At 44.8% G+C, this 24,208-nt stretch overlaps 1 protein-coding gene across 1 annotated transcript in view; it reads right to left on the bottom strand.

Moving 5' to 3' along the window:
- Positions 1–361: 361 nt before the first annotated feature.
- Positions 362–24,208, bottom strand: part of YWHAG (tyrosine 3-monooxygenase/tryptophan 5-monooxygenase activation protein gamma) — a 32,449-nt gene continuing 8,602 nt past the window's right edge. Inside the window, exon 2 of the mRNA XM_023218722.1 lies at positions 362–3,834. Within this exon, the coding sequence (XP_023074490.1) occupies positions 3,178–3,834 (657 nt within the window). The 3' untranslated portion in view covers positions 362–3,177. The remainder of the gene's footprint in view (positions 3,835–24,208) is intronic.

The raw sequence follows: 24,208 nt of genomic DNA, 5'->3' as shown, positions 1-24,208 counted from the left end.
TACAGGCACTCACCACCACACCCAGCTAATCTGTGTATTTTTAGTAGAGACGGGGTTTCACCATGTTGGCCAGACTGGCCTCGAACTCCTGACCTCCAGTGATCCGCCCTGCCTCGGCCTCCCACAGTGCTGAGATTACCGGCGTGAACCACTGCGCCCTGCCTGGTGCCATGGTTTTTTAAGTCCCCAAACCCAAATCTGATTCCTAGTTGGAGGCGCTTTCCAGTATATACTGTCTTTCCTCTTTTTCCCGCCAACCCAACTTCATTCGTTGGGCTGGGGAGGGAAGAGAACACCAACATCGGATCCAACCTTCAAAAGCAAAGGACAGCCGAACTGACACAATGAAGCTAAGGAACACTGGCATCAGATCTGTAAGTTTATTTGCTCAAGGTACGACAGCTACATAATGACTCACATTCATGATATTCCATCACTGAGGAAACTGCTAAAGATGGTCCGTGTGTGAAATAATTCCCTAGAGAAACACGGAGCTGGAAAAATAATCACTGATTAGACCTTAAAAATAGTTCACCGCATAACATGACAAAAAGCACAAAGGCTCATTCAGAGAACATTTTCGTTGTTCTCCGACACTGTAATAGTTATAATTTCACCATGACAAACACCAGACATTAAGATTAAGCTAACACTGGTGTTTCTTTTGCTCCCCCCCTTTTTAAAAACAAAATATATAACTGCATGTCACTATAGCAACATCCAAAACAGATCAATTTGTTACAATCACTATTTGGTAGAGCAAACTTTACCCCCAAAAGGAAAAATTAAATTAAAAAAAAAAAAGAAAAAAAAAAACCTTTAAAAAATTTGAAGACTTAATTTTTTTGTCATAGGAATACATAACACCTACAGTATAAGTTAATCAATTTCAAGCTACTGTATAGAAATACAACACTAGCATGCACAATATTGTATCAATAGAGTAATGGAGGAGTAATCATTTCACTGGAGAGACAGTATCATAGGCAAGTGCATTTCTTTAAAAATAAAGAAAAGAAAAACCATTCAAAGCTGCTTAAATATCAAGTCTCCCACTCCCTCTCCGTTTTTAGCCCTCAGGTGTGATTTTTATCTTGCATTATTCTAAAAAGCAGCCAGAGCCAAAGCTGAAATTTAAAGGAAAAATAGGTTTTGTAATTCCAGTAAATCATTTCCAAATGCTACAAGGAAAAACGCAACACTGCTCACTGGACATGAAGATAAATTAGGGAAAGCCCCACCTACCCCGCCCCCCACCTCCGTTTTCCTCCCATGGCAATGACTTTAGGCGCCTGTAAGAGGCACAAAAGCAGCAAAGCTTCTTCTACTACTTCTTCTGGTAGGTTTCAGTTAACTGGGACTTTTGCTCTAGCGTGAGGAGGGGGCCTTCTAAGGAAAGTCATGCTGGGTAAACTGTGCAATGTTACAGAGCACATTGAGTCTGTGGTCATCATGGTTCTTCTATCTTCACTGTCATCTGTATCCTGTTACACATACTCAGTTCCTAATTGTAAGCTCAATTTTGGTATTAGCAAAAGCATCTGTCACTTTTTCCTCAATTACTCACACCTTTTCTTGCCTAAACAAAATAAACAAAGAAAACAAGTGTGGTGTCATCACACATCTCGGGAGTTCCTCTTGTCACTGACTTTACTTAAAAAAAAAAAAAAGAAGAAGAAGAAGAATGCACATGCGGGCCACGTTCACAGATAGACAGATTCACCCGAAATGAGAATGGAGGGCCTTAAGGCTGCCGAAAACAAATGGGTGGAAATAGCAATGTTGTTTCCGTCAATTCCAAATGTGCACTGGCTGCGCAAGACAAGCCAATCTCCAATTTCTATGCTTTTTTCATTAAAAAGAAACACTATCTCGAGAGGAAAAAGTTCTGGTCAAACAGGAGTTCAGTGTTTGTTATCGGGTAACAGTTTTTTATCTTCCTACAACAATTACTCGGGGAAGGAGTGTCTTCGGGGAGGAAAAACCGAAACACTGACAAGGCTCCCGAAATTGGACAGAATGGTTAAGGATATAGAGCTCTTCCTTTTGGGTTTTTCTACCAGTAGGCTTCCAGCACCTGAATTTTCACACACTGCACCACAGACCTTCTCCAAACGCCTCTCCGACCCCATAGCTTCTCTACCCAGCTGCGTCCGCCCGCACGAGGCGCAGTGGGAAACGCCCCAGTGCAGTGGGCGACGGCAGTGTGATCCCTGAGGGAGCTGCGGCAGCTTCGGAAGCGGGATGTTCTCTGAAAATACCAACACGATCCATGACATACAGACCTGAATTTTCTCTATTTTTGTGGCGTTTCACGTTTCTCTCAAGAGGATTAATAATTTTGGTGGTGAATTTACGTTAAGAGGAAAGAAGGACCGAAAAAAAAAAATCCCACAGCCACCTGCCGAGCACCTGTGAACCAAAACCTGAAGTCACTTTCATTCTCCTCATCTAGCCTAGGAGACCAATCAACAGCAAAACCAACCTGGATAAGGCTGAATAAGGATGTTAAAGCCCAAACAACTAGCAAAGGAAAAGTACACAATTGATGGCTTGGTGTTACATATGGCTGTAATGTAGAAATACTGTAAACTGCAATTTAGTGTTAATACTGTCAACTAATCAGAGACTTCGGAAAACTGGCAAGGCCTAAACCATAAGGACGAACGAGACCTCAGGTTCTAAGTCTGTCAGTCTGGGATTTACACTGTTCCATGTCCGTAGGCTACACCCTGGAAAACATGCAGAGCCAAGACAGATGAGATAGAAAGTACCCAAAACGAGACACGAGAGCGTATGTACATAAAAATCCTTACTGGAACCACAGAACTTACTGAATGAGGGCCATTCCTCTTTAAGTTTTCTTTTCATCTGAAAACCCTATTACCTAGCAATAAGTTAAATTAGAGACAGACAGCTCCACTTGCATGAATCTACAGAACAGTCCAGACGCCAGTGTGAGGCTGCTATTCCAATACCAGCACAGCTAGCCTGACTTTCCACTAGTGGTATTTTGGCAAAAATGTCAAAGAGGCGATCAAAGACAGGACAGGTCGTGGGTTTCTCCCTGGGAAGGTCATCCCTCCCTTTCCCTCCCCCACCCGACCCCCAACTCATGGGAAAAAAATAAAGACTGCAGTAGTAGCATCCGCGTGCGCTGCCAGTCCCCCTGGGGCCTTAATTGTTGCCTTCGCCGCCGTCGTCGTCCTGCTGGTCGCTCGTCCAGAGCGTGAGGTTATCGCGGAGGAGCTGCATGATGAGCGTGGAGTCCTTGTAGGAGTCCTCGTTGAGGGTGTCGAGCTCGGCGATGGCGTCGTCGAACGCGGTCTTGGCCAAGTGGCATGCTTGCTCCGGGGCGTTCTGGATCTCATAGTAGAAGACGGAGTAGTTAAGAGCCAGGCCTAATCGGATGGGGTGGGTGGGTTGCATGTGCTCTTTGCTGATCTCGTGGGCTTCGCTGTAGGCCTTCTCAGAGGATTCCACCACCGTCGCCCTTTTCTCTCCAGTGGCCACTTCGGCCAGGTAGCGGTAGTAGTCCCCTTTCATCTTCAGGTAGAACACTTTGCTCTCGTACTGGGTCTCGCTGCAATTCTTGATCAGGTAGTTATCCAGCAGGCTCAGCACATCCTGGCACACCGCCTCCAACTCCTTCTCTATCTTCTCCCGGTACGCACGGACCATCTCTATCTTCTTCTCGTTGCCGTCCGCAGATGTCTTCTGCTCAATGCTACTGATGACCCTCCAGGAAGAGCGGCGTGCCCCCACAACGTTCTTGTAGGCCACAGAGAGAAGGTTTCGTTCCTCATTCGACAGTGGCTCATTCAGCTCTGTCACCTGTCAGGAGGAAATAACAGAGTTGTTAGGGTACAGAAGGTGTCCACTAGGTTAACTGTATCTTTGAGACACTAGAACAGAGCTTTGTTGAGTAACATGATGAACAGAAGGAAATTACGTTGCATGGGCTGGGGGAAGGGGGCTGCAGGTGGAGCACACACAAGGCAAGGAAAAGTGCGGCTGGATCAACGGATCAATGGTGTCTGAACCCCGGCTTCCTCCCCAGAAAAGGATGCAGGCTTATCACGTGTGTTCTACAAAACATTGTCAAGTCTAGGCCTTAGATGAGAGACTGTGAGTACAGATGGTCTAACTCCACGGTTTTTTAGGAAAACAGACTGACAAATTCCTCCTAATCCTGCCCCGTCTAGTAAACTTCAGTCCCATCCCTTCTGGATGAGAAAATACTGAGTCAACTTCAAGCTGACTTCTGAGAAACATGGAGGCCTTTCTGATCATACGCATGTGAATTCTAAACCTCAGTGAGTCCAAATAAGGGGCCTGGGATTGAGTCTGATTGCTGTGATACTTTAGCAACCCAGGGAACATGTATTATTTGTGGCAGTGGGAGTGTCTGACTGAATACAACTTTACAACCAGCAATACAAAAGAATGAGGCAAGCGCAGCACCTCTGAGCTGAGCTGCGCAACAGGAATCAATGCTTCTCCCAAGATGGCCATTTCTCAAGGCTCCCGCCCTCATCACCCCCAAGATTAATCACCTTCAGAAAACTAAAGTGGCATCTCCAACCAATGTTGTATATTTTTATGACTACAAATAACTACTTATAATAAAAAAATTCAGCCAATACTACTACATTTATTTACCTGGTTTCTACAGTATCAGAGTCATACACTATTACATTATTTGTCAATCATATGAAATACATTATTATTATTACTATTATTATTGTATTTGAGACAGGGTCTCATTCTATCGCCCAGCCTGGAGTGCAGCGACGGGATCACAGCTCACTGCAGCCTCAACCTCCCCAGGCTCAGATGATTCTCCCACCTCTGCCTACCCAGGAGCTGGGACTACCGGCATATGCCAACTGGCTGGGGATGGGGTGAAAAGAGGAGAGAAGAAAAGTGGTTACTCCCTGTCTCCTGTGTAGATCAACCACAGCATCTGCATAACATTATATGACATACAGAGATGACAAGTAGGGAGCTAGAATCCAAAAAGATCTACTAAACCAAGCTTATCCAACCTGCGGCCCACGGGCTGTATGCAGCCCAGGATGGCTTTGAGTGCAGCCCAACACAAATTTGTAAACTTTCTTAAAACATTGTGATTTTCTTTTTGCAATTTTTTTTTTTTAAGCTCATCAACTCTCATTAGTGTTAGTGTATTTTATGTGTGGCCCAAGGGAACGTGGCCCAGGGAAACCAAAAGACTGGACATCCCTGTACTAAACTCCTGGGGCATGGAGGAACTGAACTACCAGACTTTTTTTCTCTGTTTGAATCATTATGTTCAGTATATTGGCACATCCCTGTAATCCCAGGGCTTTGAGACACCAGGTGGGGAGGACTGCTTGAGGCCAGGAGTTCAAGACCAGCCTGGCCAACATAACAAGGCCCCATCTCAAAAAACTTTTTTTAAAAATTAAAAACGGGGGGTATGCTTGGCAAAACCGGTTACAATCACTACTCCAAGCAGCATCTACTCAGAGATAATTAAATCAAAACATAAACCAAATCATCTTATTAGTTTATGGCAGGCAGTTCATCTTCTGAATGAACTCATCAGCCAGTGCTGTATGCTCAAATATTCTCCAGCTGATCGGTAGTGTTTTTTTTTTTTTTTGAGACGGAGTCTTGCTCTTTGCTCTGTCGCCTGGGCTGGAGTGCAGTGGCCGGATCTCAGCTCATTGCAAGCTCCGCCTCCCGGGTTTACGCCATTCTCCTGCCTCAGCCTCCCAGTAGCTGGGACTACAGGCGCCCGCCACCTCGCCCAGCTAGTTTTTTTGTATTTTTTAGTAGAGACGGAGTTTCACCGTGTTAGGCAGGATGGTCTCGATCTCCTGACCTCGTGATCCGCCCGTCTCGGCCTCCCAAAGTGCTGGGATTACAGGCTTGAGCCACGGCGCCCAGCCTGATCGGTAGTGTTTTAAAGTCAACCTTTTCCTGGACATTACTGATGCTCTGTTTAATGCTGGAGAACAACATTACTCCTGCCAGCTGTGCCCTCGGTGAACCAGACTCAAAAGAGGGGAAGCATGGGGGTTGGCACTACTTGAGTTCAGAGCAGAAGGAACCAGGAAAGAGATGCTTTGCTCCACCACCTCCTGTGCCCTGGCCTTCTGCAAACACTCCTGCATGAATAAACATAGGCACCTCGTGTCTCATTCCGCACTGACTATCTGTCATCCAGCAGACCGCTGTCACTCATGCTGAATTCTGATGTGTCCACAAATAACTGGAAGATTGGGCTTTTCCCACTTTCATCATTTGCTAAGCAATCATGGGGACAAGCCGTTTCATTTCTCTGGGCTTTGGTTTTCTTATCTGCAAAATGGGGGTTTCTGTCCTCTTTCATAAGGTAATATACAGGTATATCAGATAAATAAGAAAGTCCTTCTTTTTTCTTTTTCTTTTCGAGACATGGTCTTACTCTGTTTCCCAGGCTGAAGTGCAGAGGCATGATCACAGCTCACTGCAGCCTCAAACTACTGGGCTCAAGCAACCCTCCCACCTCAATCTCCAGAGTAGCTAGGACTACAGGTGTGCACCACCATGCATGGCTGATTTTTTTTATTTTGGAGACAGAGTTTCACAAAGACCTGGTCTCACTCTGTCACCCAGGCTGGAGTGCAATGGCACGATCTCGGCTCACTGCAACCTCTCCCGGAGTTCAAGCGATTCTCCTGCCTCAGCCTCTCGAGTAGCTGGGATTACAGGCGTGTGCCACCATGCCTGATTTTTGTGTTTTTCTGTAAAGACAAGGTCCTGCTTGTTGGCCAGGTTGCTCTTAAACTCCTGGCCTCAAGTGATTCACCCACCTTAGCCCCCCAAAGTGTTAGGATTACAGGTGTGAGCCACTGCATCCAGCCATTTTAAAATTTTTAGTAGAGACAAGGTCTCACTATGTTGCCCAGGCTGGTCTCGAAACCCTTAGTTCAAGTGATCCTCCCACCTTGGCCGCTCAGAGTGCTGGGATTACGGGTGACAGCCATTGTGCCCAGCAAACTCTTCTTGAAAAAGTAAAATGCTACAGAAATGTGAGGAACTACTTTTAAGAATACCCTGAATAATTTTCCTTTTAGTTCTCATTACAGGAGATGTCTACATTTCTTAACGATCTCCCAGCTCATCTTCCTGTTATCGAGTGTCTCTTCTCCGTTTCATCCTCTTCTCTATTTTAAGCGGAAACTGCCTTAGCTGCCTCACATCCCTTCCTTTCCATAAACCCTAGTTCTACGTAGCCTGAAAAAAAAACTGCCCAGACTTGGCTTTGGAAGGAGCTGAGCCCTCGGGTGCTGCCCCCGGTCTCTGGCATACTTTCCTGAGTGTGCGGACGCTGAAGACAAACCGTTCCGCAGCGCAGGCCTCATGACTGCCTCCAGTGCAAGGGGAGGCCAGCGTGCCAAAGGCCACAGAGATCAAGTTCTGGCCTTTCCCCTAAATCATGCTGTCCTTATTTCAAGGGCCAGGAGCTATTTAAAGCTCAAATTACCTCACCAGTCCTGGGGGGGCTCCTCCTGCCGCAAATGAAGTCTCCCTGCAGAGCCCAGAGTGGCAATCTGTACTTATGTAAAGTCTGTCTAGCTGTCCCCAGACAAATTGGAACAAGAAGATTACGAAATGCCAGTATCACCTTTGGATGCAGTAGCTCGACCACATTTGGAACACGCCCAGATGTTCTCTGCCAGTGAAAAACTAAGTTAGAGGGGAAACCCTTCAGCTCTAAAAAGTCTAAAGAAAGGCTGTTCTGAACACCTTAAACCAGAATTTTTAAAAATCCTTTATCCTTTAGATCAAAATTACTTGCATGAGAATTAATCTGTTATTTTTAAATTAAAATAAGAGATCCCCACCATACTAGTTTTAAAGGTCAAAAGATAACCTCTTAAAATAACAGAAGTTATTTTAATAGTGTCTAAAAAGATTTAATCAATACAGAATGACAGAATAACTATTCAATGTGGGACGATACAGGATCCGTAACATTTGGGAAGGGAGGTAACATTTTTCAAAACAGTCATTAAATTTGTTGTTGTTTAAACAGAGACAGGGTCTCACTTTGCTGCCCTGGCTGGAGTATAGTGGTGCAATCATGGCTCACTGCAGCCACGCCACAAACTCCTGTCCCTCAGCCTCCAGAGAAGCTGGGACTACAGGTATCTACCACCACGCCAGCTAATTTTTTATTTTTTTTGCAGGGGCCAGGGTCACCATATGTTGTCCAGGCTGGTCTCAAACTCCTGAGCACAAGTGATCCTCCAGCCTTGGCCTCCCAAAGTTCTGGGATTATAAACGTGAGCCATCCTGCCTAACTTTCTTCTTCTTTAAAAAATAAAAAATTAAAAAAAAATAAAAAAAGAAAGAAATAGGGTCTCACTCTGCTGCCGAGGCTGGAGACAAATGGTGTGATCACAGCTCATTGCAGCCTCAACTTCTTGGACTCAGGTGATCCTCCCACCTCAGCCTCCCACCATGCCCTGGTTAATAAACTGTTTCTACGAATGGGACACTTGTAAACATGGTCCTCAAAATTTACTGTCATGGCTGTTGGAAAATGTTGGTTTCAGTTTTTATTCCCCAGAGTTGTATGTTCTGCTTAAAAACAAAATTAAAATTTCTGCCTTCTCTACTACTACAAGCTCAAGTTCAAATTTCTTTTGGTGACTTAAAAGATGTTAAAGATAGCTGTAGGTAAAATGATTAGAAAAATCTATGTTATTTTCACCAACAGTTTAAAAAGTAGAACTCCCCAAATCCCAGCTGCTAAGGAATCAGATATTAATTAGTGTCAACTATTTTCCCCTAAGAGTTGATGAGGAGAGAAACCTTTTCTACCTAAGATTAGCAACTCTTGAAATTCTTGGAAAGCTGCTGAGATGACTTTCTGACCTTAAGTCATGGAGCACCAGGTCATTCACAATTTCCTTATCTAACAAGAACCTTACATTGTAATGGTAGGGACCACGCACAGCCGCTCACCTCTGTAATCCCAGCACTTTGGGAGGCGGAGGTGGGTGGATCACTTGAGGTCAGTAGCTTGAGACCAGCCTGGCCAACATGGCGAAACCCCGTCTCTACTAAAAATACAAAAATGAACCAGGTGTGGTGTGCATGCCTGTAATCCCAGCTACTTGGGAGGCTGAGGCAGGGGAATCACTTGAACCTGAGAGGGGAGGTTACAGTGAGCCAAGATGGAGTCACTTCACTCCAGCCTGGGCAGCAGAGTGATCTGTCCCCCGCCCCCAAAAAGTTATGAATACAATTCTGCATTTTTAATCTTCTTAAATACCTCCTGGGGGCTCAAGCAATCAATCCTCCTGCCTCAAACTGGAACTACAGGCATGCACCACCTCACCCAACACATTGATTTAATAAAACTGAAAATCTTGATTTAATAAAACTGAAAATCTCTACAAAGAACTTAAGTTCACATCCAAAAACTAACCCAGGAGAGATGAACAGGCAGAGCACACAGGACTTTCAGAGCAATGAAACTACACTGTGTGATACTCAGACAGTGGCTACACGCCTCTATACACTTGTCCAAATCCACAGAATGTAGAACACCAAGAGTGAGCTTTACTGTAACCTGTGGACCTTAGGTGATAATGATGATACATTCATTAATTAAGTGCACCCCTCTGGTGGGGGCTGCTGAGGGAGAAATGCTGCGCTTGTGTGGGGGCAGGGGGTATATGGGAACTCCACTCAATTTTGCTGTGAACCCAAAACTGCTCTAAGAAAGTCTGTTTTTTTCCCCCCCAAGACAGAGTTTCGCTGTCACCCAGGCTGGACCGTGATGGCGCGATCTCGGCTCATTGCACCCTCTACTCCCGGGTTCAAGTGATTCTCGTGCCTCAGTCTCCCAAGTAGCTGGGATTACAGGCACCACCACCACGCCCAGCTAAATCTTTGTATTTTTAGTAGAGACAGGGTTTCACCACGTTGGCCAGGCTGGTCTCGAACTCCTGACCTCAGGTGATCCACCCGCCTTGGCCTCCTAAGTGCTGGGATTACAGGCGTGAGACACCATGCCCAGCTTTTTTTTTTTTTTTTTTTTAACCTAGCAGGTGCTAGGTATGAGACTTGGCTCCATCTTACATTTTCTGTCCTCCTAGAATTTGAGAATATTGTCACCTGAAAGGGCCAAGGGGTCATGAAAAAGAGAAATGCAGTGAGTGCTAAATAGAAACAGAAAGAATGAGATGACCAAGTGCAGGATGTGCGCTGATGTCCATATTAAGGATACATCATGCAGACAGTGGAATAAACCACTGCAAATGGATGGGACACGGTTCTCCTTCATCACAACTCATCGTGTATTCGAAAGACAACCTATGTTTACTAAATAATCGACTGAACACTTGTGAAAATAACCTTACGTATCTGAGTAACACGCCTCAAATGTGAACTCTATTCTGTGCAGAAGAGCTAACATAACAGGCTTGAGTCTGCTTTCGAAAGGCCTGCTTACAAGGCTGGTCTCTGGCTGGCATCTGAGAACTCGGATTTAGGGAGGGTTCCCACCATTCCCTGATAAAGATAGCTCACTGTCGCCAAACTGTTGGTACAAACAATCTGGTTTATGTTAAACCTGTTTTCCTTCTGGGAATCTGGATTTGGACATGTGCTAGGTAGACAGAGGGTACTCAGGTGACCAGCCCCCAGCTGGTCTCTGACAAGACCCCTGGTAGGCAGCATTTCTCACTTATTGTCACATATTGTCACAGTTTGGAATAATGACGCAGATCCCGTGTGATTTCCCTGGGAGAGGACTCTTGAAAGTTTGTGCCTGGCTTCCCCTGATTTTCGTCTCATGAACCTCTTCCCTTTGCTAATTTTGTTTTTGAGATGGAGTCTCGTTCTGTCACCCACGCTGGAGTGCAGTGGTGCGATCTCGGCTCACTGCAGCCTCTGCCTCCCAAGTTCAAGTGATTCTCCTGCTTCAGCCTCCTGAGTAATTGGGTCTACAGGTGCCTACCACCACGCCCAGCTAAACTTTCTACTTTTAGTAGAGACGGGGTTTCACCATGTTTGGCCAGGCTGGTCTTGAACTACTGAGCTCAAGTGATCTGCCCACCTCAGCCTCCCAAAGTGCTGGGATTACTGGCATGAGCCACTGTGACCGACCTCCTTTGCTGACTGAGCTTTGCATACTTCACAGTAAAAAACCACAGCCATGAGTACAAGTATTTGCTGAGTCCCAGCAAATCACCAAGCCTGGAAGCAGTCTTGGGGACTTTCAACACACATTCATTCCAGAAAACTTGATACAACATGTTCTATAGGTCCGGTGACTTAAGTAAAATATGCTTAATGGCCACTACTTATCAAATAATTAATTCATCAAGCATCCATGGACCATCTAGTATATATATCACATTGTACCACAAGGTGAAGACACAAAACGTTAGTGGGATGTACTCAAGGTACTCAGTCTAGGAGAAAATACAACTTATTCACATTGGCGTATCAGTCAGAGGTATTCTCAACGTAGCAAACTGAATGGAATACTTGGAGAAAATTTTAATTAGGAAGTAACAACTTTAGTTGGTTTTTTTCAGCAGCAATCACCCTGGCTAAAAACTGTGCAGAAGGGAAACATTCATTGGAGGAAGAGCAACAGCCTCAGAGTCGTGAAACTTCTGCCCAAGGCCAAGCCCCACTCTACAAGGCAGGTATTACACTCACTTTACAGGTGGGACTCAGAGAAATAACATGACTTTTCCCCAGAGTCACGTCATTAACACTCCACAGAGCAGAAAAAACTCCAGCCCTTGGGCTTCAAATGTTGTGCTCTTTTTCTATGCTAAGAGTCTCTGATGATGTAACTACTGCAATACCATGGAGAACGGGCTAATTTCTCTAACACATAAAAACCTCCGAAGAACTTCTAAGATCAACCAGTAACACAAAAATGGGCAAAAGGAACAGAGAAAAGGAAAACAGGAAAAATGCTCAACCTCATTCATTCTGTGAATTTTTCTCCGATCACACTGCCAAGGCTCCCTAGTGAAGGTGACAGTGTGGGTAACAGGCACGTATCCAGTGGTCATGTGCACAGGACAGAAATCTAGATGGCACTAAAAATCATCTGTGCACTCACACTGCATTTCTAGAAGGGTCTGAACGCAAGACTGGCTGGGAAACAGTCAAGGTTGATTAGGTTGGACTTTGTACCGATGACTAGTAGTACCTATTCCAACAAACACTCTCCACTAGTTACCGTTATTCATACCTACAATTGGAGCTTAAAGACAACCTTGAAAGCCAAGTTTTCAGAAAAGCCCAATGCCAGTAATTTTATATAAACAGTTTATGGATGTATACAATAAACTCAAACCCACACTTCTTTGCTTTCTGTGTGTTTTAACTTAGTTGTATAAAAATAATGGTAATAGGCCGGGTGCTGTGGCTCACGCCTGTAATCCCAGCACTTTGGGAGGCTGAGGTGGGCGGATCACCTGAGGTCAGGAGTTTGAGACTAGACTGGCCAAGATGGTGAAACCTCGTCTCTACTAAAAATACAAAAATTAGCTGGGCTTGGTGGTGCGTGCCTGTAATCCTAGCTACTCAGGAGGCTGAGACAGGAGTCACTTGAACCCAGGAGGTGGAGGTTGCAGTGAGCCAAGATTGTGCCACTGCACTCTAGCCTGGGCAACAGAGCAAGATTCCATCTCAAAAAATATATACAGAAGTAATAATAATAATGTATAAAAATGATAAAGATACAATGAAGAACAAAGGATATCTTTATATGGTTAAAAATAGTATACAGAATATATACTATACTGTTGACCCTTGGACAACACAGGTTTGAACTGCACAAATCCACTTACATGTGAATTTTCCTCTACCTCTGCCACTCCTGAGACAGCAAGCCCAATCCTCTTTGTCCTCCTGCTCAGCCTATTCAACATGAAGACCATGCGGATGAAGACCTTTACAACGACCGACTTCCGCTTAAGGAAGAGTAAATATAGTTTCTCTTACGCTTTTCTTAATAATATTTTCTGCCAAGCGTGGTGACTCACGCCTGTAATCCCAGCACTTTGGGAGTCCGAGGCGGGTGAATTGCCTGAGCTCAGGAGTTTGAGACCAGCCTGGGCAACACGGTGAAACCCTGTCACTACTAAAATACAAAAAATTAGCCAGGCGTGGTGGCATACATCTGTAATGCCAGCTACTCAGGAGGCTGAGACAGGATAATTGCTTGAACCTGGGAGGTGGAGGTTGCAGTGAGCCGAGATCGCGCCATCACACTCCATCCAGCCTGGGCGACACAGTGAGGCTCCGTCTCAGAAAACAAAACAAACACACACACACAAACAAAAAACAAAAAAGTTACACATGGGATTTGACTGTGCCCCTAACTCACACATTGTGCAAGGGGCAACTGTATGGATCAGCCCTGTTTTACTAACAATCAATTCTATTATTTTTCCAGTTTATTCTCTACAAACATAACCTATGGTTTCCAAATATCATCTGTCCTTTCCCATAGTTAGAATTTCCTATACTTGAATCATATACTACCTGGACAAGGCCAATATCAATAAGGCTTAAGAGCATTTTTTTGTTTTGTTTTGAATTCAATGGAACTATTTCCAGTTATTTCATTCTTAAATGTCAGCTCTTGGTTTAATTATGTTTTTCTCTATCATGTTAAGAAAGTATCCATCGTCTATATTTTTCTAATAAACTTCTGTGATCAGAAATGGATTTTTCAACAAAACTATTAACTCCTCGCCCTTGAGACAATCATTTATGATTAAGTATCATTATTCCTAATTTAAAGAAAATTAAGGCTCAGAGCTGAAGAACAGAACTCAAATACACTGACTCCAAAGCCTGCATGCTTTCCACTATACGAATAGTTCTTAACCAAGGAGGGAGGGTTTTTATAATAATCTCTCCCTTGCCGATTCAGATGTGAACCATGCATATTTATTTCTCTAGGTTAAGAATTGTAGCAGTTTCTCAAAATGCTTCCTTAGCAGCATTATGACTCAGCAATTCCACTCACAGATAAACACAAGTCCATACAAAAAAAACATACGTCCATACAAAATTCTTTGTTTTTGAGACAGGGCCTCACTCTGTCAACCAGGCTGGAGTGCAGTAGTATGATCACGGCTCACTGCAGCCTCGGGCTCAAGCAGTCCTTCTGCCTCAGTCTAGCTTCCCGAGTAGCTGGGACTACAGCCATGTGCCACCACGGCTGGCTAATTTTTTTAAGTTTCTGTAGAGATGGGGGTCTCACCATGCTGCTGCAGCTGGTCTCAAACTCCTGGGCTTAAGTGATCCTCCTGTCCCCCAGACTCCCAAAGTGCAGGGGGAGCTATTGCACCTGGCCCATACAAAATCTTGTACAGGGGCTGGGAGCGTTGGCTCATGCCTGTAATCCCAGAGCTTTAGGAGGCTGAAGTTGGCAGATCACTTGAGGTCAGGAGTTTGAAACCAGCCTGGGCAACATGGTGAAACCCATCTCTACTAAAAATACAAAAATCAGCCAGGCATGGTGGCTCGCATCTGTAATCCCAGCTACTCAGGAGGCCGAGACACGAGAATCACTTGAACCCAGAAGGCATAGGCTGTAGTGAGCCAAGGTGGCACCACTGCACTCCAGCCTGGGTGACAGAGCAAGACTCTTGTCTCAAAAAAAAAAAAAAAAGAAAGAAAGAAATCTTGTAATGTTCACAGCAACATTAGTCCTAACAGCCAAAAGGTGGAAACAATGCAAATGTCCATCAAATGAGGAATGGCTGAACAAAATGTAGTGTGATCTATTTAATGGAATATTATTTAGACATACAAATGATGCACTGATAACATGCTTCACTGCTGATCTTGAAAACATTTTGCTAAATGGAAGCAGCCAGTCACAAAAGACTACATACTGTATGATTCCAGTTACATAATATGTCCAGAATAGGCAAATCCATAGAAACAGAAAGCAGATTAGTGGTTACTTAGGGCTGGGTTGGGAGGGGAGGTGATGGGGAATGACTGCCAATATGGGGTTTCTTCTTGGGTTGATGGCACGTTCTAAAATGCGGTGATGGTTATCCAAGTCTGAACATACTGAAAACCATTAAATTGCACACTTTAAATGGGTGAATTGCATGGTATGTAAACTGTATCTCAACAAAGCTACTGAAAAATTGTTGCACTATACGACAGTTTATACAGCACTGTCACACACACCAGCAATCAAACATCAGCTCTTTTGTTTGAAATACAAAATTCGAAATACCTGACGTTTCACAATATGTCGACTTACACAGAGAAAACTCACTGGAATGGAGCACAGACCTCTGGCTCTTACATTTAATCCTCCTCTTGTGTCCTCCTAGTAGTGTAATGCAGGTTATATTTCTTAATATCCTCTCCAAAAAGGTGAACGACAGGGCTTGTTTTAAGTTTATGTACAGCTATCATAAAGGAAAGATGAAAAAGGGCAAGAAATTTACATGTCCTGCCATGGTTATCTGTCATTATGAAGCATTCGATCCCACCAATATAGAGGAAAAAATCAAAGAAGAAACACACTAAGACAACGTACTCTGAAATACAGATAATCCACTCTGCACTCCCTTCCCTCTTAGAAACCCTGCTGGGTGAAGGATGGTCTCTGACCCTCTGTTGCACACTTCTGTGAGAACTTGGTTGAATTCCACCTTCAGAGGTTAATAAGTACTTGAATTCTTCATATCAAGGCTGCTTATTTCCCTACAACTGCCATTCGCTGGCCTTAAGATTGCTCTCTCTTGGGGGCCAGAATCTATTTTTGAAACTGGCGAGGTTGGTTCTCGTATCCTAGAGTCTTCTCTAACCTGTTTCCACAGCCAGGACACACCCGCCTCCCTGCCCTGATCTTCCCCTAAATGCGCTCCCGCTTATCAATACCCCTCAGTCTGCTATTTAGTATATCAGGCTTCAAACCTCCGCTGGGCTACTTTCTGAACTCATCAAACAAATTAGCGACTATTTCTAATTAATTACTAGTTTTATCATAGATCTGATTTGGAAGTCGGGGCGGGGGAGAGAACTTTCCCAACAAAAAATTAAACTATTAAAAAAATTAACCAGCCGGGCGCAGTGGCACACGCCTGTAACCACAACACTTTGGGAGTCCGAGGAGGGAGGATCACCTGAGGTCAGGAATTCGAGACCAGCCTAGCCAACATGATGAAGCGCCGTCTCCACTAAAAATACAAAAATTAGCCGGGCATGGTGGTGGGCGCCTGTAATCCCAGCTACTCGAGAGGCTGAGATAGGAGAATCGCTTGAACCCAGGAGGCAGAGGTTGCAGTGAGCTGAGACTGCACCATTGCACTCCAGCCTGGGTGACAGAGCAAGACTGTCTCAAGAGAAAAAAAAAACTTAATTTTTTTTTTTACGTGTAAAAGTTGTTGTAAACTATGGCGTATTGCCAATCAGCTTTATTAAGGTATCTACTGGGTAGAGGCCAGGGATGCTGCTGAACACCCTACAATGCACAGGATGGCCTCCCTATCAGCAAAGGATCATCTGCTCCAAATGCATATACTGTGGAAGCAGAAGAACCCTCCTGTGAGTTCTCAATACCCCGGCCACCAGACTCAGACTCTTCCCATCACACCTCTCTCTGCTTCTTCACATTAATATAACACTCATACTCCACCCCTAGAATCTAGGCTCGGCCATGTGAATCAGCATCACCCATGAATCATGCTGGGACCTTAACTCAGCAGTCACTTCTGAATGTGTGCTGAATGACATCAATCTACACATGACGTACCCAGCAGATATTGTTTTCAAAAAGGGTCCTAGTAACACCTCCTGACTCTGTCATTCCTTCCACCCACTTCCTTTCCAATATGAATCCAGCTACTCCCATCAAGAGATTGGATATGTCTCTACCTCCACAATCTGAACTTGGTCATGTGACTTGGTTTTGACTAATGGAGCCTGAGCAAGTATGAGATAAGCAAGGCTGTATGAGATAAGCAAGTGCCTGTGCGTTGGGACTCACTGCTGGGATCTTCCACCACCACGTGAAGAAGCCTGGGTTAACCTGGAGGTGAGAGACTATGGGTGAGGCCACTGCAGTTCACCCAGTCTCAGTGCAGCTGGCCTAGACCAGCTACTCAGCAAACCCACAGATTTGTGAGAATCAACAAATATTTGTTTGGGGTACTTTAAGACAAGCAAAAACTAATACGGTATTTCAAAGCTCCAAACTAAACTGACTTATGAAAAGCAAATCATACTCAATTTCTATTGAGATGGCAGTCAGAGCCTGAGATCTGTTGTTCTCTGCAAGTGTTACTGTTAAGCAACACCTGCACCAAGTGGAATGGAACAGATGAATCTGGGGAGCAAGGTACAGGACTTTAAGCAAACAATTAGGCTTTTTTTTTTTGAGTCAGAGTCTTGCTCTGTTGCCTAGGCTGGAATGCAGTGGTGCAATCTCAGCTCACTGCAGCCTCCACCTCCTGGGTCCAAGAGATCCTCCCACCTCAGCCTCCCGAGTATCTGGGACCACAGGTGCATGCCACCACGCCTAGCTAATTTTTGTATTTTTAGTAGAGACAGGGTTTCACCATGTTGGCCAGACTGGTCTTGAACTCCTGAGCTCAGGTGATCAACCCGCCTCAGAATTAGGCTTGTTAAAACACTTATTAACAATCAGGGCACATGACATGCCTCTGCAGCTCACCTAACTCCATATCAGGAAGACACCTCATCAAATGCCTTGAAAAAATCCAGATATACTATGTTCCAGCACTCCCATGGCTGGCAGTCAAAAACCCTATTCCAAAATTAGTTTGATCAAAATTAGTTAAAAAGGTTCTTAAACACACCCATATTGACTCCTACGTGATAATCTCTTTCAGGTCTGATCTTTGCTTCTACAATTTCTCCTGGAATCAATGTCATGCTCACTTTAAATAGGGTTATTTATCTGTGTCCAGACCTCTGGTTCCACTTCCATTATCCCAAGGCTATTCTCAAAAATGAATTATAAACGTTTGTTGAACTAGTCAATTGGGACAACTTACCCCAAACCACACTCTTGATCATAAGCAGAATCATTCACTTTTAAAGTCAAACTCTTGTAACTTCCCAGTCCCCACTCTTACCTGTAAGACTTACTCTTGGCCGGGCATGGTGGCTCACGCCTGTAATCCCAGCACTTTGGGAGGCCAAGACGGGAGGATCACAAGGTCAGGAGATCAAGACCATCCTGGCTAACACGGTGAAACCCCGTCTCTACTAAAAATACAAAAAATTAGCTGGGTGCGGTGGCGGGTGCCTGTAGTCCCAGCTACACGGGAGGCTGAGGCAGGAGAATGGCGTGAACCCGGGAGGCGGAGCCTGCAGTGAGCCAAGATCACACCACTGCACTCCAGCCTGGGCGACAGAGCCAGACTCCGTCTCAAAAAAAAAAAAGGCCGGGCGCGGTGGCTCAAGCCTATAATCCCAGCACTTTGGGAGGCCGAGACGGGCGGATCACGAGGTCAGGAGATCGAGACCATCCTGGCTAACACTGCGAAACCCCGTCTCTACTAAAAAATACAAAAAACTAGCCGGGCGAGGTGGCGGGCGCCTGTAGTCCCAGCTACTCGGGAGGCTGAGGCAGGAGAATGGCGTGAACCCGGGGAGGCGGAGCTTGCAGTGAGCTGAGATCCGGCCATTGCACTCCAGCCCGGGCGACAGAGCGAGATTCCATCTCAAAAAAAAAAAAAAAAGACTTACTCTTGAATTCTGTCCTTTCTCTCTCAGCACCTTCCCTTCAGGCTTTATTCACTCCTTGCAAGGTTCATGGAGACCCAGCAACTCCATTCTTTCTGTAGGCATATCATGTCTTGTCCTTCTGCTACACCATCCCTAAAATACCCAGATCAATCCAACCCCCTGCCCCTCCCACTCTCACAACCAAGATTTACGTGAGGGAGGGGGACACAGAGAGAGAACTAGAGGTTGAAGTCACTATAAACCTGGCAATCCTAGGTTACTGCCACCTCTTCTTCATAGAGGAATGTGACCATTAGTCAGGTCCATCCTAAGGCCTTTCTTCCAAAGGTAGCTGCCCCTATCACTACCTCCTCTGTTAAGTGCCAACAAAAGATGTTTCTTCCCATCCATGGAATCCCATTATTCTATTACATTCTTCTATTCTCCCTCTCCTACTCTTTCCCATTAACATACAGCAAAAGTTAAGGTTTAAAATAAATAAATGAGACGGGGAGCAGTGGCTCATTCCTGTAATCCCAGCACTTTAGGAGGCTGAGGCAGCCAGATCACGAGGTCTTCAAGACCAGCCTGGCCAACATGGTGAAACCCGCTTCTACTAAAAACACAAAAATTAGCTGGGTATGGTGGCGCGAGCCTGTAATCCCAGTTACTTGGGAGGCTGACGCATCAGAACGGCCTGAACTCAGGACCCGGGAGGTGGAGGTTTCAGGAAGCCGAGACCGCGCCACTGCACTCCAGCCTGGGCTACCAAGTGAGACTCCACCTCAAAAAAAAAAATAATAAATGAATAAAATACAAAATAAACGATGCATTTCAGTCCCACCTCTTCCTGGTTCTTTCAAAATCAAGGTTCTGGAATTAAGTCTGCAATTGTTACCATTTCTTCCATGTGTCACTTCCTCCTCAACCCACAGCCCTACACAGTGGTCACTGTCTTCTGATCCCGTGACCCCACGCATGCAGTGCTCTTGGCCTTCATCTTAAATCTGAATTCACAGAGGCATCTAACCCTGATGACCGCTCTTTCCTGAGGCTCTCCGCCCCGTCAGCATTGTTTCCTGGTCTTTCCTTCCTCGTTTCAGTCACTATTTAAGTGCCAACCACTGCATGTCACATTTTTCTCTGGGTGACCCTTGTTATGCATGGTTCCAACACACATGGACACAAAGAAGGCTCCCTCTCGAACGAATTCTACCAGGGAAGAGAATATTATATTCTGCAGGGGTTAGGCCAGCCTGGTTATTAGTGGATCCTAAATGTTTCTTTGCTTACACTGTGCCAGGCGCTGTTATAAGCGCCAGTCAAACTGACCTGTAGCCAAGTTAATTTGCCTCCACTTAAGTGTTTCCTCAAATTCAGCATAACACCTGAATTCATCTTTTCCACCATTTTCTCCTCTTTCCTGTTTTTTTTTTTTGAGACGGAGTCTCGCTCTGTCGCCCAGGCTGGTGTGCAGTGGCCGGATCTCAGCTCACTGCAAGCTCCGCCTCCCGGGTTTACGCCATTCTCCTGCCTCAGCCTCTGGAGTAGCTGGGACTACAGGTGCCCGCCACCTCGCCTGGCTAGTTTTTTGTATTTTTAGTAGAGACGGGGTTTCACCGTGTTAGCCAGGATGGTCTTGATCTCCTGACCTCGTGATCCGCCCGTCTCGGCCTCCCAAAGTGCTGGGATTACAGGCTTGAGCCACTGTGCCCGGCCTCCTCTTTCTTCTTCTATCTCCGGCCACCCATTTCTCCCTCTCCAATCTGCCCTCGCCGTTCTTGTCCAGGTCCCTGAAGACTAGACCCGACAATCTACTCCTCAGCCTTCCCTCGCTCTGCCTCAATGTCCTACTCAGTTTCCAAACTGCTGCCTGGGATCTCTCCACACCAAAAAGTAGATTATGGTCCTCTTCAGCCTGAAGAGACTCACCATGGCTTAAGAAGAAACAAACTCCAGAAGGCCCTTCATGAACTGGTTCCTGCTAGCCTGTTTCAACTCATTTCCTGCTACTCCCTCAAAAGCACACCACCACGGCATTCCCTGAATGCCACCAACAGGAACTAAACAAATCACACCACCGATTCTCCTTTTCCATACTGAAACTAAGCATCCCATGCCCTCTGCCTGGCTATTCCTTCCTCCAACCTCTCCCCCTCCTTCAAACCCCACAAAGACACTGCGCAGGCATCACTTCCTCTAGGAAACTCTCCTTGACGACCAGTGTGAACTCAATGTCTGTCTCCCGTTGCACAGCATTCTGGGCTTACTTCAATTTATTTTGTAGAATCAAGATCCCCACAGATGTTCAACAGGAATCCCTTCACAACCGTATCTTTCCTAGGATTTGAGATCAGTGCATTTATTTCTTCCAACTGCCTAAAATGTCTTCAAAGCATTCAAATGCTTACATTCAAATACTCAAATGTCTGCCGGGCACGGTGGCTCATGCCTGTAATCCTAGCACTTTGGGAGGCCAGGGCAGGTGGATCACCTGAGGTCAGGAGTTCAACACCAGCTTGACCAACATGGAGAAACCCTGTCTCTACTAAAAATACAAAAAAATTAGCTGGGCATGGTGGCGTGTGCTACTTGGGAGGTTGAAGCAGGAGAATCGCTTGAACCCGGGAGGCGGAGGTTGCAGTGAGCTGAGATCGCGCCATTGCACTCCAGCCTTGGCAATAAGAGGGAAAATCTGTCTCAAAAAACAAAGAAACAAAAAAACACTCAAATGTCTACAAAAATACCTTATACACAATATAAAAAACTAGCATCTCTTTTCTTCCTTTGATCTTCACCCAAATCCTCAAAACATGTTCCAAACTCCAGTTTGCAAATTCCACATAAAACCATATTATACTGGTTTTTATTTGCTATACAAAAGGTTTTCTCTTCCTCCGAGATCTATTCCTTTTGAGTGAGGTATCCGCTTCCATTAAGTTCTGAGTGGTACCCTCATGCCTCCCGGCAATATCTCGAAGACTCCAACAGCAAAACTACAGCACTTACCTCATGTTAAAAATCTCAAGTTCTCCTTTGTTAAATGATATTTAAAAAACACACTGCAATCGTGGGATCAAATAATGTTTTCTGAAAGAAACAGGGTTATACTTGTATTGAGTAATACACCTTGCAACTGTCCTAAAGGAAATGTGTTCTTCTGTATTTAAACCTAGATGACACGCCACCACCTCAAGGTTAACCAATGGAAAAATTATTAAATATGCAGTAGTTTAAAAGGATTTTCCATGCATCTGCAAGCAATGGAACATAAGCTAAAATTAATTAAAAGAGATCAATTGAAACAACAGCTGGTATCCACTTTACCCATGACCCCTTTTCTAGGAGAAAAAAAAAAAAAAAAAGAGCTTTAGACTTTGTTTTTTTGGAGATAGAATCTGTTGCCCAGGCTAGAGTGCCGTGGCACAATCTCAGCTCACTGCAGCCTCTGTCTCCCTGGTTCTAGTGATTCTCATGCATCAGCCTCCGAGCAGCTGGGACTATAGGCGCATGCCACCATGCCCGCTAATTTTTGTATTTTTAGTAGAGACAGGCTTCACCATGTTGGCCAGGCTGGTCTCAAACTCCTGACCTCAGGTGACCAGCCGACCTCCACCTCCCAGTGCGCTGGGATTACAGGCGTGAGCCACCCAGCCTCCCAAAGTGCTGGGATTACAAACCAAGAGCCTTAGACTTTGAAAAAAATTAAGGCAAATTAAACATTTCCACCTTTAAAATGAGAAGACTATCACTTTATAAAACTGTTATTAAATTAATTGGGAAAAGTATATAAAAATGCTTCCCAAAGTGACAGTAAATATCAAACTATATTACAGTATTTCATCTAACAGTGTGTAATTTAAAAAATCTTTTGTCTTCCCAAAAAGATTTCAATGCAGAAATTTAGAGAACAGATGTAAAAAAATTCAGCTCAGTAAATAATGGTATTATATTTTTACAGCAGATATAAACACTTGCTAAAGTGTTTTGGTCATCATTTATTAATATACACATACACATACACACACACACAGTCAGATGACACACAGAGAAAACCAAGATCAAAATGCAACAGGGTACCATAAAATGAAAATAAGAGGTAGTTGTAATTCACTCAGCAAGTGCCACAGTTCCAAATAATGTCAGTAGAAATATATTCTACCTAAGTTTTAAAAATTTAATCTGTTAACGATAGCTTTGTTTGAAGTTTTGCCATATTGTTTTTCCTTCTTCAATAAATAGATCAAGTTCCAAAAACCTGAAGCCTTTTTCTACAGGGCCAGCAAACGATGAAAAACAAAAGCATACCTGCAGGCAGATCACTTGAGGTCAGGAGTTCGAGATCAGCCTGGCTAACATGGTGAAACCCAGTCTCTATTAAAAAGGCAAAAATTAGCCAGGCGTGGGGGTGAGCACCTGTAATCCCAGCTACTCGGGAGGCTGAGGTAGAAGAATTGCTTGAACCCAGGAGGGGGAGGTTGCAGTGAGCTGAGATTGCACCATTGCACTCTAGCCTGGGCAACAGAGAGAGACTGTCTCCAAAAAGCCATCTTCCGTACTGGTAAAATAATCCCTGAGGAGGCCAGAAAGAGTAAGAAAATGTAATACAGATAAAAGACCAATATGCTGAAAAATGGTGAAGCTGGGTGTACGGGGGTTACTGTACTATTTGTCTTTATTTTGTATGTCTGAAAGTTTCCATTAGTCAAAGGGCAAAAAAAGGCAATCACTCCAAAGAAGCATAAGGGAGATGCGCCCTGCCTCAAATAAGCCAGCACTTGAGCCTACCCCTGCTTCAACCTCATTTTCCTTCCTAGAGGACAAAGGGCGATGGGTGCCTTTTGAATTCTGAAACATGTGCACATAATACCTATTCAAACAAATTTTTCAAAACTTTCAAGAAAGAATACCCTGTACTAGTGAGGACCTTAAACATTATTCTTAGCTGGTTTTCCAGCAATTCCCCTCTTACATCTGTCTTAACGTACGAACTGTGCCTGAAAGATACCAGATGCTCCTTGACGTACAACTCATTTACGGGGACGTGACCCTCCTAAGTGGAAGAGCTTACTGAATGCCTACTGCTTCTGCACCATCGTAAAGTCGAAAAATCGTCAGGTTAAGGACAGGCAACCGTGGCTCATGCCTGTAACCCCAGCACTCTGGGAGGCCAAGGCGGGCAGATCACCGGAGGCCAGGAGTTGGAGACAGCCTGGCCAACATGGAGAAACCCCATTTATACTAAAAATACAAAAATTAGCCGGGCATGGTGGTACGTGTCTGTAATCCAAGCTACTTGGGAAGCTGAGGCACGAGAATCGCTGGAACTCAGGAGGCAGGGTGGTAGTAAGCTGAGATTGCGCCACTGCACTCCAGCCTGAGCAAAAGAGCAACACTGTCTCAAAAACAGAAAAGAAAAGAAAAGAAAAGAAAAGAAAAGAAAAGAAAAGAAAAGAAAAGA

The sequence above is a fragment of the Piliocolobus tephrosceles genome, chromosome 8, assembly GCF_002776525.5.
Source record: "Piliocolobus tephrosceles isolate RC106 chromosome 8, ASM277652v3, whole genome shotgun sequence".
NCBI classification, from domain to species: domain Eukaryota; kingdom Metazoa; phylum Chordata; class Mammalia; order Primates; family Cercopithecidae; genus Piliocolobus; species Piliocolobus tephrosceles.
The sequence above is the reverse complement of the archived record's forward strand: the minus strand, read 5'-3'. Positions and strand labels throughout refer to the sequence as shown.